General features: G+C 41.5%; 1 protein-coding gene across 12 annotated transcripts in view; it reads left to right on the top strand.

Annotated features, from left to right (window-relative positions):
* Positions 1–15,599, top strand: part of LOC120061517 (tumor protein D54-like) — a 31,560-nt gene that overhangs the window by 11,928 nt on the left and 4,033 nt on the right. For 5 of the 12 annotated variants that reach the window (XM_039011417.1, XM_039011411.1, XM_039011418.1 and 2 more), the window contains 2 exons: positions 5,671–5,718; positions 6,534–6,635. In XM_039011417.1, the coding sequence (XP_038867345.1) occupies positions 5,671–5,718; positions 6,534–6,635 (150 nt within the window). Of the gene's footprint in view, positions 1–5,670; positions 5,719–6,533; positions 6,636–9,057; positions 9,085–13,297; positions 13,347–15,289; positions 15,340–15,599 lie in introns of all 12 variants that reach the window. The other 7 variants (XM_039011420.1, XM_039011410.1, XM_039011421.1 and 4 more) reach the window with 7 other exon arrangements.

The following is a 15,599-nucleotide window of genomic DNA, read 5'->3' as shown; positions in this document are numbered from 1 at the left end:
TTATAAAAGTAGCACGGTTCAACTCCTAGCGTCTTTAGATTTGAGTGAAGAAGCCATTTAAATCGAGGCTTCTTTTTTAAATCCTGTCAAACAGTTCAAAGCCTAACAGTGACACGTATATTACCAAGTCAAAATGGAGGGAGCAAAGACCTTTTTTTTTTTTTTAAATGTATTTTTTGATGTTGATATAGTGAAGGTGTATTAGACAGCATCAGTGATTGAAGTTTCTGAAGTAGGCTAGTTAATGGATTCTCTTCCCCCTCCTCAGATATAAATATTTAAATTAGCTGGTGCTTTTATCCAAAGAGATTTACAGTACATTGAGTGCATTTTTCTTTTTGAATATGTGGAGTTGAACCCACGACCTTTAGCGTTGCTAACCTCATGCTCTACCAACAGAGGACCACTCTCACCAGATATATTTTAGCACTACAAAACCCTAAGTCTCTTGCATACTGTATGCCTGATTTTCTACTGTCGTGCTGGCCTGGTTACGTTTCTGGAACCGTTCTGGAAAGGTAGTGCTGAGCGATTTGAGTGCTTTTTGAGGTCAGTTCGACTATTAATATATATATATATATATATATATATATATATTATAATCATGGTTTTAGATATATATTTTTTTTAAACAGCTTTAAATGCATTATGTGGATTGAATGTTTTAACACAGAATAAAATATGAAATAAGTCCCCTGATGCTAGTGACTGTCCATTACTGCTGATCACTTATTAAACATCATTCATTCACTTTAATATAAATATTTCAGTTATTGTGTTTATTACATCTGTTTTATTTGACGACTTTATTATTTCAAATCATCTCATCTCTATAGTGCTGCTGCTCACTATTTTAGTCGTTTTTCATAGTAAATAAGGTGTAATTTTATGACTGCTGAATACCAACTATCAATCATTTAGATCGTGTATTTTCACGTAGAGATACCTGGCCAAGCAACTGCTCTCCATCGCCCATTCTCTCTGTCTCCCCCCACACTAACATAAGCAGGTGTGTTAAAAAATATATTTAATATATAGACCAGACAATAGATTATGGTCATTGTAGTTTAGTAGAGAACGTTTGTTAATTAACTATGTAGATTATTGGCCTGTTAAACTACAACTCCCTACTACGTCGCACAGTTCTGGCTTGACCTGATTTTATATCTAGAGAAACTGCAATGTGCGTATTGAGCTCACGGGGGGGGGGGGGGGGGGTGTACAAAATGGAATTCAAGTAATTTAACCAATTTCATTCAATGAGTTTTTAAAAAATAACCAAAATGTGGGTTAATGTTTCAACGCTATGAGAAGGACGAGGTGAACAGTCCAACATCTGACTCAGAACAGCATGATTCATGCCTTTTGTAGCATGAATCAGACAGACAGCCTGGCACAGTGCTGAGCATCTCTGTTTTTTAGCTATGTCAGAACCGCCGAGAAACTTGGCGAGTGGAATGAGAAAGTTTACCGCTCTCTCTCACCCTCAATGTCTATTTGAGAACACCTGCCGTGGGCTACCAGTGTCTGCAGCGTACCCTGGCTACTGTAACATTTGTCCTTTTGTGGGTTCCTCTGCCTGCTGCGTGTGAAAACTCACATTCCCATGACACCATCTGTTTTATATAAGCATGTTTTTTATTTATTTTTTATAATACGGTCTAGTTTTAACTTGGCAGAAGATGCCGGGTCTCCAAGTTATCCCGGTGCTTCGGGTGTCGTCGTAGCGACGGTTTCCCGCGTTCAGTAGGCAGATATTGTGCCTCTTTTGCAGATAGAAATGTCACGAGTAGAGCTGATGTGATTCTTTATTCTTACGTGTCAGAAGTTTTTGTTCTACATAATATATTTATATCTGTACATTCCACAAAGTTCTGCCCTGCTTTAACGTGCCGCTGTTGGTTTGCCAAAGAGTTGTTGTCTATCCTAGACTAACCCATATAACTGGGTTAATGCTCCAGAGCCAGTGCTGTTCTTTCCTTCAGACTCCACACAGACAGTGTGTACACATGCTGCTCCAGAGCCAGTACTGTCAGACTAGATCTCCTCTGCTTGAGGAAACTGAAAGCTATATGAGGCTGGGAAATGGCTTGTAGTACTCCACTGAGGAAGGTCCATCTCTTTCCCTTTTGGATGGGTGGCTAACTGGCAATAAACTCACTCTTTACATGAAGTCTGTCTCTCTTCTTCTTTCACTTCCTGTTTCCCTGTGCTGTGTTTCCTGTTAAAGCAGGTGACTCCTGGGTGTTAAGGTGACATCCTCATTCCCACTTCCTCTGAACCAACAACCTAATATATCTGATAGTTTTAACTAGGGTTGGTCGTCCTTCTCTCATCCTTGTATCGACGGTATTACTGGCTTAGTACACGAGGGGGCGCCCCCCAAAAAAAGGCAAATAAACCCATTTGGGTGTCAATTACCAGAATGTAAAACAAAATTTAACACGAGTAATGGCAAATTTACATGAAGGCTGCTAGATAAATATGCCAACAACCGCAAACTAAAATAAACAAATTCCAAAAACAGGCAATCCCACTCATGAAGTTCTACATGTATAGGTAGGAGCTACAGAATGTCATTTGTGGTGTGTTTGGAAGTTTTACAAGCAGAATGTGAACGAGAGACATTGTGCAAATGAACAACGTTTTGAAGCATGCTGGTCTGAAGGAAGAACAGTACTGGCTCTGGAGCAGCATGTGTACACGCTGTCTGTGTGGTCTGGAGTTGCTAGGGCAACGGGCCTGCCTGCCTGCCTGCACTGCTCTGAGAAGGGGGAGGGGGGACAGGCCGAGAAGGGAGAGGAGAAAAAACGCAAAGAAATCAAGATGGTGGCAGCTGTACAAATAACTAATCCAATGGACTTTGACTTCTCAAACATGGCAGCAAGTTAACACTGATGCCCAGTCGCCTTTTTTAATTCAGCCTCGTAACACGACACCTAAGTTTAAGTTGCTAGTTAACACAGAATTCCATTTTATTTTTTTGACAGCATAGAAATATCTTGCTGCGTTTTGTAAACGTAGATGTAAAATGCTTATTGTAATTTCTGCTCGGCATCAGACTAATTTTGTTACACTTCTCCACTCGGATGAGAATTCACCAGCAGGCATTCTATCGGCAGACAGCACTCTGACTGATGTGGAGCTACTGTTCTCCATCATTCTATCAGCAGACAGCACTCTGACTGATGTGGAGCTACTGTTCTCCATCATTCTATCAGCAGACAGCACTCTGACTGATGTGGAGCTACTGTTCTCCATCATTCTATCAGCAGACAGCACTCTGACTGATGTGGAGCTACTGTTCTCCATCATTCTATCAGCAGACAGCACTCTGACTGATGTGGAGCTACTGTTCTCCATCATCCTATCAGCAGACAGCACTCTGACTGATGTGGAGCTACTGTTCTCAGGTATTGTTTTTCAGTGTAGCCAGACTACTTTCGGTAAAATGCTAGATTAGGATTACATTGTTACTCTAATAAACATAAAGGATATGATGGGCCATGCTTTTTCACTGTGAGCTCATTTGCTTGTGTGGCTGCCAGCCAAATAGTGTCACGTCTCTCGTCTGATGAAAATTAAGCCGTTTTCGGGGTCGAATGTGATCACTCTATTGAAGCAGCAACAACAACAACAAAAAAACACCGACTTTCAATATAAAACGCGACCCCTGTCAATACACAGCTGAATTCCCATGCTCTCGCTTTCTCCCGTTGTGCTCGTTACAAACACATGTGATCGCCTTAACATGTCCTGGGGACCTACGATAAACTTCTGTCATGTGACAGGTGGAATAAAGAATTCCGTCTGCTTTTTTTCTCCTAAGGTATTGCACAAGTTGACTTGGGGTATTTAGTTAAAATAGCTATAAATATAACAATGTATTGAGGATGTTGAAAAAGTATTTGCGTGGCTGTTTCCAAATAGCCCAGTATAGGTTAGTTATAACTCATTCTATTAGCTTTGGTGGTTGATTTACGCTGAAAACGAGGGAAACTGAAATACATGGGGAATAACGTTTTCCCCTCTTTCACTATACATTTAATTATCTCCTACATCTGTGTGTGAAGGTAATGAAACTACCCACCACCACTGTTGTTGCTACAGCAAATTTAAATTGTCTGGGTGTCTGAAGGCTTACATGAAGACATGGTGCTTAAATGTGAGCTATCTTACACTGTCCTTTCAGCACAGAGATATATATATATATATATATATATATATATATCACACACACACACACAGCAGAGTTTCTCGACCAGACAAACAGCCCAGACCCGCCACAGGATTGTGTGGGAGAGGATTATGAGAGAGACTGAAAGAGAGTTGATAAACGACCATGGGCAAAGAGAGAGAGACAACGGTGGGCTGGCGCCCCCCAAAAAAATCGTTGTCTTGCTTGATCAGTCACATGACTCACCCAGAGTGAGGATGTGGAAGAATACCACGTGAACGAGAGTGCCTGTGTAGGGATGACGCTGTGGCTGTGATCAACAACAACAACAACAACAACAACAAAATCCATGGCAAGAAAAATGAAAACGTGAAACAGACTCAACTCTTTTGGTCTTTTTAAAATATTGTGTTCTATACCTTTTTGAAAATAAATGTTTTATTTCCAACATTAGGGCTGTGTTCTTAAACAAGTGAAATCCGCTTCGTGTTTTTGGGTTCTTTGCCACGATACTAACCGAGTGTCGCGATACTGGTATGGTCCTGGGCCCTAGAAGACAGGTATTTGGTTTGTCTGTGTGTTACATGGAAGATATTTAATTCGGTCTAGACAGAAATATTTGTATCAGTGTTTTACAGATACATTTAAAGTCAATTAATTCGTATTTATTTTTATTCGGACTACAGCTATGCTTGCTATGTATTTAATTTCCATTGTAGACAGCAGAACTAAAGCCACATCCTCCTTTCCCATGCAGGTTACTGTACTGACAGGGATCGACATGGTTACATTACAGTAACAATGATGTTGAGGCACTGAATGGTTTGTGCTCAATCAATGACTCATCCAATAGATTCTAATGCTTGACACATTAGCCGTTTAAAAAAATATATATATATATATTATGTTTGTGAAAATATTACTAAGAGTTTTAATCACTAAAAACACAAGATATGTGACTGCCAACTACGTCCAAGCTTGAGGAAGGTGTTGTGTCCTCTACTGCAGGGTTTCCATAACTCTGTCATGTTGGTTTATTATTGGTATTATCCCCCCCTAGCGCTACACAGCTGGTTTCAAATAATCAAACGCTTCATGTTGTGTTTATTTGAATTAGCTGTGTAGCGCTAGGGGGCAACAAACCCAAAACGTGCACCTAGAGGGGGACCCCAGGGACCCGAGTTTGGGAGAAATCCAGCTGTAATAAACCCCTAGAAATTCAGCAGAGTTGGATATTTGACACTTCTGTAACTTTCCAAACAAACACTGATTCATTGTCGTAGTGTTTCCCTGGTTCAGTAAATGCGGTATTCAAACAAATCAAAGTATTGTGGCAAGTTTTTGGACAGTCTGTTTTTATATTTGTGTGTGTAGAAGGGTTCTAGTTATGTTATTATTATTTCAAGTTATTAACTTTAAAGTCTCTAACTTGCTCTTTCCTCCCTCTGTAAGAAGTCAGTTAGTCATTTCATTGTCACACTGTTTGTCCGTAGATATCTTACAGCGTCTGCAACTTTGGATGAAATTTCCCGATCTGAAGCGTGAGTTGATCTATTAACTATTATAGTTTAGTTTTGTCTGAGTTGCATTTAGTTTCAGCAAGGGGGAGGGGCTTCTGACTGTTCCTGCTGTTTGCTTGGAGAGGGGAGGGGCTTCTGACTGTTCCTGCTGTTTGCTTGGAGGGGGGAGGGGCGTCTGACTGTTCCTGCTTCCCTTCTGTTTGGCTGGTGATATTTGGATGGCCCTGCATATGCCCACCTTCACTTAAATCATGTGAGACTGGGGTGCCTGCCCTAGTCCAGCTGAATGTACTTGCTTTTGTCTTGGTCATCACATTTCCTGGGGAACCTCTGACCCGCTGTACAAAGTGTAACAAGACGATGTTGTTAACTGCATAGTTTCCCCAAACGTCTTCTCAGGATTATCATACAGTTATCAACACTATTTTTGTATTGGTCAGTCTGAATAGAAATCCATTTTCTGGGATAAAGATGAGAGGACTTAGACATACAGACTTGTGTACTGAACGGATCGCTAGTGAGATCTGGGATGTGAACTTTGATGCTCAGTATCTCAGAACAATGTGTAGCTATAACCTGTGCAAAATGTGGGCTTTTTTTTTAATGATCTTTCATCAGAATGTATTGGTTGATCTTTGTCAAGTATTGGATACAAGCTCTTGCTAATTCCTCAGTATTTCTGCATACTTGTCTGTCAGACTTATTAACCCCTTAGTGGCAAAGAATCTTCCTTCTGCTTGCGACAGAGGCGTCATCTATTCGAAACTGAGTCCTATTTTCAATATGGTTTCAGTCATGTTCTAATGATATATAGTGTATCTATCCTCTCCCGCCAGGTATAAGAAGACTCAGGAGACCCTGTCTGTGGCGGGCCAGAAGACCACTGCTGCCTTCTCCACCATGGGTACTGCCCTCAGCAGGAAACTGGGAGACATGAGGTACAGACCAAGACTCAAAATGGCCCCCTCAATACCCTTTCTGTAGAGCAGGTTCGCACAACCTAGAGGTGTCATCTCGGTCCTCTTTTCCATTAGGTTTTATAAGTGTATTTGGTGAGAGCTAGTCCTGCCCCCCTAATCTCGAACACCTGATTCAACTGCACACCTGGGGCCTCATTTATAACTGTCAAATTGTGTTTTATAAAGGTCAATTTGACACTAAATATCTGCTTGCTTAATTTCATGAAAAGACTGCGCACAAATATAGATTTATAATATACAACGTATATTTCCTGTTATGAGTCAGACCTGTTGTTAAACTGTGCGTGTGTCAACGAGCGTTATAATACCGTCTGGAAACGCCCATCATTCACCTTTTTTTTTTCTTCACTACAGTAGGACTGCTTACAGTGGTAACATACCCACTTCAATGCTAAAGATCAACCGTCTGTTCACCTGTTTAAATGATACTGTATGTTATATATTGCGCTTCTTTTCGGATGCATAGAGCAAAAACCTTAATTTATAATAGCCTATCTATTAGGCTCAATTAAATGAGATGCGCATTGTAATTTATTTTATGGCTACTTCAGGAAAGTTGAGGGAGTTATTTCGCAATGGTTATGATATTAAATATTGTCAATTGGAGGAATGTCACATTTTTTTAATTATTCATACGTAGCCTACAAAACCTCCATGGTAAAAAGGTGAACTGTTTGTTCTACCGTTAAACTACACTTCGGATCACAGAGCACTAGAAATGGCTGATCTATTTACTACTGTGAAGTGGGTCCAATTTAAATGAGAGCTGGGGATGGACTGGGAGCCTGTAGAGCAGGAGTGGGAGCCTGTAGAGCAGGAGTGGGAGCCTGTAGAGCAGGAGTGGGAGCCTGTAGAGCAGGAGTGGGAGCCTGTAGAGCAGGAGTGGGAGCCTGTAGAGCAGGAGTGGGAGCCTGTAGAGCAGGAGTGGGAGCCTGTAGAGCAGGAATAAGTCTAGATGGGATATTTCAGCCGTATGATACCATCCGTCAGAAAAGGTGAATTTTATTCTGCGACGATCATGAAAATGAAACGGATGCTGATTTCAAATTATTTTACAATGTAAAGATTTTTTTTTAAACTCATTCTTTTTGCTCTTCTTACTAACGGCAAATAATAGCATTTTATTATGTTTATTGATTTCTTTCCTTCCTGCAGAAGGCTACTATAGCCTACTGTTGCATTCTGGGAATGGAATAATTCAACCACCAGACACTGTGTACTCATGGTCTAAAGGTTGTGGGAGGATAAGCACATGCTCACGTCAAGTTACGTTTTTATAAATGCCAACTTTTTTCGTGAAAACCGCTGTGCGCATATTTTGTGCGTACTCAACATTTATTGAATGAGGCCCCAGGACCCTTGATTAGCCAGTAGTTCTCCAGGAGGAGTGTTTGGCAGCTCTGATGTAGAAAACACTATCTGCGTTTACTCTCCTAGAAGACTACTGAAGTAGACACTGTAGAATTTACACTAACCTCCCCCATCCTCCCAGACTTGACTGATAACCTCCTTTGCCTGCAGTCAATTCCACTTGGTTGCTCCAACTTTAACTAGTTACTTGCTATGGTGGACCATGCTTTTTACAGCCATGTTATAGATGACTTGTAATCGAACCAAATGTCCGAAGGCCTTTTTAATATATGTTTTGATTCAACACTTAATAATTTGTTGTAAATAAGCCATCTCTCCATTCATCACCACCCTAATAACACTATCTCTGGTATCTACATGATCTCAGAATATGTCTCATTCACATTGTCCACATCGACATGTGTGTCATCGCCCTCTCTTTGTTTCCCTGTTTCTGGATCCATTACTCTGGCCTTGCAACTGTACTTCCTTCCTGCTTGCGCCGTATCAATGTGATGCAACAACTCTTGTTCTTTGGCCTTAGTTTTGTTTTGTCCCATTTTTTGTTGTTATTATCTTTCATTTTCATCTAACAATATCCATGACCAAGTCTGAATTAGACCAAACTATAGGTCTATACACTTCCTACAGCAGGGTTGCAGAACACGGGACCCTGGTGTGCATTGCAATGCCATCTATCATGTACCCATCACCATCATTGCTACCAGGTTTGGGGAAAAAATAACAAAAAAAACATGGCTGACCTGTGCATTGCAATGAGGTTTTCTGGACTTCTTAAATTAATTCAATATCTGCTCGTGTCCCAAATGACAACTTTTCCCCTATATAGCCCTATGGTCAAAAGTAGTGCACTAAATAGGGAATAGGGTGCCATGCCATTTGGGACGTACCCTCTGAAAGCAGCCCCTTTTGATAAATAGGCTAGCTCTGCTCAGCTCGTTGCTTCTTGTGCCTCACCATGTGTTTTTGTTTCTCTTGTTTTTTTTAAACCGCTGCGTCTGGTCTACAGAGCGCTGCCGTTCTCTAACTCCTTTAGGTAAGACCTACTCTCTGCTGCTGGGTCTGGAACAACCCAATTTACCCACTTCATCACTTACCTAAGAGGTTCTGACTGTTGTAATAAAGCTATAGTCTTTATGCTGCCACTCTGCTTTCTCAAATCAAAATGTATTATACGGGTGTAGACTTAACCGTGAAATGCTTCCTTACCAGCCCTTAACCAACAATGCAGAGTTAAAGAATAATGGAAACACAAGGAATAAAATAAATGAGAATGAAGCTTTATACAGGGAGAATCAGATCAATGTGCAGGGGAACGAGGTATTAGAGGTAGATATGTACATGAAGGCAGGGTAATGTGACTAGGCATCAGGATAGATAATAATAATAATAAGGTATTTGAGGTAGATATGTACATGAAGGCAGGGTAATGTGACTAGGCATCAGGATAGATAATAATAAGGTATTAGAGGTAGATATGTACATGAAGGCAGGGTAAAGTGACTAGACATCAGGATAGATAATAATAAGGTATTAGAGGTAGATATGTACATGAAGGCAGGGTAAAGTGACTAGGCATCAGGATAGATAATAATAAGGTATTAGAGGTAGATATGTACATGAAGGCAGGGTAATGTGACTAGACATCAGGATAGATAATAATAAGGTATTAGAGGTAGATATGTACATGAAGGCAGGGTAAAGTGACGAGGCATCAGGATAGATAATAATAAGGTATTAGAGGTAGATATGTACATGAAGGCAGGGTAATGTGACTAGGCATCAGGATAGATAATAATAAGGTATTAGAGGTAGATATGTACATGAAGGCAGGGTAAAGTGACGAGGCATCAGGATAGATAATAATAATAATAAGGTATTTGAGGTAGATATGTACATGAAGGCAGGGTAATGTGACTAGGCATCAGGATAGATAATAATAAGGTATTAGAGGTAGATATGTACATGAAGGCAGGGTAATGTGACTAGACATCAGGATAGATAATAATAAGGTATTAGAGGTAGATATGTACATGAAGGCAGGGTAAAGTGACTAGGCATCAGGATAGATAATAATAAGGTATTAGAGGTAGATATGTACATGAAGGCAGGGTAATGTGACTAGACATCAGGATAGATAATAATAAGGTATTAGAGGTAGATATGTACATGAAGGCAGGGTAAAGTGACGAGGCATCAGGATAGATAATAATAAGGTATTAGAGGTAGATATGTACATGAAGGCAGGGTAATGTGACTAGGCATCAGGATAGATAATAATAAGGTATTAGAGGTAGATATGTACATGAAGGCAGGGTAAAGTGACGAGGCATCAGGATAGATAATAATAAGGTATTAGAGGTAGATATGTACATGAAGGCAGGGTAATGTGACTAGGCATCAGGATAGATAATAATAAGGTATTAGAGGTAGATATGTACATGAAGGCAGGGTAATGTGACTAGACATCAGGATAGATAATAATAAGGTATTTGGGGTAGATATGTACATGAAGGCAGGGTAAAGTGACTAGGCATCAGGATAGATAATAATAAGGTATTTGAGGTGGATATGTACATGAAGGCAGGGTAAAGTGACTAGGCATCAGGATAGATAATAATAAGGTATTAGAGGTAGATATGTACATGAAGGCAGGGTAATGTGACTAGGCATCAGGATAGATAATAATAAGGTATTAGAGGTAGATATGTACATGAAGGCAGGGTAATGTGACTAGGCATCAGGATAGATGAGAGTAAAATAAAGAACAGAGTAGCAGCAGTGTGTGTTTATACACTTAGTGGCCAGTTTATTAGGTACACCACCCCGTTCACAAAAATGGATCTCTCCTACAGACAGTGAGTCACGTTGGCCGTGGCTTGCTATAGGAAGCAGGCAGACAGGCATCGAGGCATTCAGTTACTGTTCGACTGAACGTTAGAACGGGGCAAAACGGATTACCTTAACGACTTTGAGCGTGTTGTAATCGTCTGTGCCAGGCGCCGGTTCCAGTATCTCAGTAACGGCCAGCCTCCTGGGCTTTTCACGGACAACATTTATCTAGGGCAGGACTCTCTAACCCTGTTTTCCTGGAGAGATACCCTCCTGTAAGTTTTCCTTTCAACCCTAGTTTTAACTAACCTGATTTCAGTTTATCAACCAGCTGATTATTAGAACCAGGTGCACTAGATTAGGGTTGACGTGTAAACCAATGGGACTGTCTTTCTCCAAGAACAGGGTTGGAGAGCCCTGGTCTAGGGTTTACAGAGAATGGCGCGACAAAAAAAAAAAAAAAACATAGTCAGCTGCAGGAAACAGCTCGTTGATGAGAGAGGTCAAAGGAGAATGGCAAGAATTTACACCTGGGTCACAAACGGGCAAATATTCACGCAGTGCAACAGTGGTGTGCAGAACGGCATCTCAGAACGCACAGATGGGCTATTGCAGCAGACGACCACACCTGGTTCCTATCAGCGAAACACAAGAAGAAGCTGCTCCACGCCATCATCAACACTGGACAGATGAGTGGAAAAACATCACCTGGTCTGATGAAGCCCAGTTCCTGTTGCGTCAAGCTGATGGCAGAGTCATGATTTGGTATAAGCAGCATGAGTCCGTGGCTCCATCCTACCTGGTGTGTTTACGGTACAGGCTGGTGACGGTGGTGTAATGGTGTGGGGAATGTTTTCCTGGCACACGTTAGGTCCCTTGATGCCAATTGAGCAATGTTTCCAAGCCCCGGAGAATTCAGGCTGTTCTGGAGGCAAAGGGGTGTCCGACCCCAGTACTAGATGAGTGTACCTAATAAACTGGCCGCTGAGTTTATGGGCTTGTGAGTGTGCGTAGTGCAGAGAGTCTGGGTAACCAATTACATAGTCAGAAAACTGCTAAATAGTTCACTTCTACCCCCGAGCCATAAGACAGCTATCGCAGAGCCTATGGGTCTGAGAGCCGACGCTCTGGTACCATTTAGTTGGTATTTTCTTTGAAAGATACAATTTTGTTCCCCCCTCAGGTTATGATTTAATTAATGACTTTATTATTTAATAGGAGTTCAGTTCATATAAGTTAATTACCTGCATATTTTAATGATGAATTACCGGAGTGGCGCAGTGGTCTAAGGCACTGCATCTCGGTGCAAGAGGAGTCACTACAGTCCCTGGTTCGAATCCAGGCTGTATCACATCTGGCCGTGATCGCAAGTCCCATAGGGCGCGGCACAATTGGCCCAGCGTCGTCCGGGTTTGGCCGGGGTAGTCCGTCCCATTGTATTAAGAATTTATTCTTAACTGACTTGCCTAGTTCAATAAAATAAAAAATGACTAACCTGAAGTAACCACCAGATGGCAGTATCCTCCTTGCACTGACTGACTGACTGACTGACTTGACTGCAGTCCCGCTGTAACCATGTTCCCCTGCGTGTGTGTGACTGCTCCAGTAGTGGGGCATGGGCCTGCCTCGCTGCTTTAATAACCCTCTTCTCCGCTTGGCTCCTAATGCTATCACTTCTTTGTCTCCCTTCTTTTAACGCTTACAAAGTAGCAACTACTCCATCCGCCATTCAATAAGTATGCCAGCGATGAGGTAAATTAGCTCACACTTTTCTATTCTATTTCGTTTTTTTTATTTTTTTCCCATCACTTTAAGTATCGCTTTGTCATTTATGACATTAGCGGTTTTAGAGTAACAGCTGTTGTTTGTCTTGTTTGTGATGTTTTTGGTCTTTTTGAATTTCCCATATACAAACAATATAATGATACACATCGTTTGACGGGACAGCCTTGTAGAAATACCTAGTGGAAACGTTGGATTTCTATATGCTGGCTCTAACTAAATGAAAATACTAAGCATAACTTTGACATCCTGTCTGCATGCTTTTCCCTGTGAAATATATATGTGAGCTACCTCCAATACACATCATATGACTGGTAACTCAATGTAAATCAACTCCACTAAGAATATGCCCTGATGATGCATGAACCTGTCGTCTCCCAGAGGTAGCCCTGGATAAGGACAATCAAAGTATAATAAAATGGAGGTTACCACTTCCTGTTTTGTCGTGCACCCTAACCCCCTTACGGGAGAGGATCGTTATTTTGTTTTGAGTCCGGTGTTTTATATCGTGAATGAACACTTCTGAAAGTCGTTGCTAATTCTATGATCTTCCCCATGTGCTCATTTGTAGAATGTTATTTTTTTTTTGCTTGACTGTTGTGTAATATATTATATCTGGGTTTTTTTATATATAGAAACTCTCCGACCTTCAAGTCGTTTGAGGACAAAGTTGGAAACATGAAGGTGAGCTGAAGGGTGTTGTTGAAATGGGAATATGACGCAGAGTACTATTAAAACTTTACGACTCACAACTGGAATGTAGAAACGGTCAAATGGAAAACTATCTTTTTGTAGTTTGTACATTCCATTTGTATCTTCATTGTGAACTGCGCCGTATGCTATCGGCCGCTACCGCTATGCCATATACAGTGAGGGAAAAAAGTATTTGATCCCCTGCTGATTTTGTCCGTTTGCCCACTGACAAAGAAATGATCAGTCTATAATTTTAATGGTAGGTTTATTTGAACAGTGAGAGACAGAATAACAACAACAAAATCCAGAAAAACGCATGTCAAAAATGTTATAAATTGATTTGCATTTTAATGAGTGAAATAAGTATTTGACCCCTCTGCAAAACATGACTTAGTACTTGGTGGCAAAACCCTTGTTGGCAATCAGAGGTCAGATGTTTCTTGTAGTTGGCCACCAGGTTTGCACACATCTCAGGAGGGATTTTGTCCCACTCCTCTTTGCAGATCTTCTCCAAGTCATTAAGGTTTCGAGGCTGACGTTTGGCAACTGGAACCTTCAGCTCCCTCCACAGATGTTCTATGGGATGAAGGTCTGGAGACTGGCTAGGCCACTCCAGGACCTTAATGTGCTTCTTCTTGAGCCACTCCTTTGTTGCCTTGGCCGTGTGTTTTGGGTCATTGTCATGCTGGAATACCCATCCACGACCTATTTTCAATGCCCTGGCTGAGGGAAGGAGGTTCTCACCCAAGATTTGACGGTACATGGCCCCGTTCATCGTCCCTTTGATGCGGTGAAGTTGTCTTGTCCCCTTAGCAGAAAAACACCCCCAAAGCATAATGTTTCCACCTCCATGTTTGACGGTGGGGATGGTGTTCTTGGGGTCATAGGCAGCATTCCTCCTCCAAACACGGCGAGTTGAGTTGATGCCAAAGAGCTCCGTTTTGGTCTCCTCTGACCACAACACTTTCACCCAGTCTGCCAATGAACATCTGAATGATTCAGAGGACAACTTCAGACGGGCATGTATATGTGCTTTCTTGAGCAGGGGGACCTCGCGGGCGCTGCAGGATTTCAGTCCTTCCTTCAATTGTGTGTTACCAATTGTTTTCTTGGTGACTATGGTCCCAGCTGCCTTGAGATCATTGACAAGATCCTCCCGTGTAGTTCTGGGCTGGTTCCTCACCGTTCTCATGACCATTGCAACTCCACGAGGTGAGATCTTGCATGGAGCCCCAGGCCGAGGGAGATTGACAGTTATTTTGTGTTTCTTCCATTTGCGAATAATCGCACCAACTGTTGTCACCTTCTCACCAAGCTGCTTGGCGATGGTCTTGTAGCCCATTCCAGCCTTGTGTAGGTCTACAATCTTGTCCCTGACATCCTTGGAGAGCTCTTTGGTCTTAGCCATGGTGGAGAGTTTGGAATCTGATTGATTGCTTCTGTGTACAGGCGTCTTTTATACAGGTAACAAACTGAGATTAGAAGCAATCCCTTTAAGAGTGTGCTCCTAATCTCAGCTCGTTACCTGTATAAAAGACACCTGGGAGACAGAAATCTTTCTGATTGAGAGGGGGTCAAATACTTATGTCCCTCATTAAAATGCAAATCAATTGATAACATTTTTGACTTTTTTTTGTTTGTTATTCTATCTCTCACTGTTCAAACAAACCTACCATTAAAATTATAGACTGATCATTTCTTTGTCAGTGGGCAAACGTACAAAATCAGCAGGGGATCAAATACTTTTTTCCCTCACTGTACTTTGCTTCTTAACACCCTACAGACGAGTTAGTTTAGGAGTGCTTTATCCTATTCCTGCACGGGATTGTATTACTACTGGATTATTCTCAACTGTCTCTCAAAACAACTCTTGAAAATAAAAATGGTGTGAAATGACTGACTCCCTGAAGATTTCCCATTTTCTCTATTCACAGCTGGGCTGATTTTTAAAGTATCCCTGCACTGCAGCACATGTAAAGAAAAGGTGTGTGTGTGGCAAAGTGGATCTGATAATGGCTATATTTTATAATGGGTATAATATACCATCGTGGGTATATGTGTGGTACCTATGGGTTATTGTTAGACGCTAACACACCTGGGTGATGTGTTACGCTTGGTGTCACTCACCCAGAGGTCCAGAGTGACTCAACGGGTCGAAAGGCACTGCATCGCAATGCTAGAGGCGTCACTACAGACACCCCGATTCGATTCCAGGCTGTATGTCAACCGGCCGTGATTGGGAGT

The sequence above is a fragment of the Salvelinus namaycush genome, chromosome 16, assembly GCF_016432855.1.
Source record: "Salvelinus namaycush isolate Seneca chromosome 16, SaNama_1.0, whole genome shotgun sequence".
NCBI lineage: Eukaryota > Metazoa > Chordata > Actinopteri > Salmoniformes > Salmonidae > Salvelinus > Salvelinus namaycush.
This window is presented reverse-complemented; position numbering and strand designations above follow the sequence as displayed.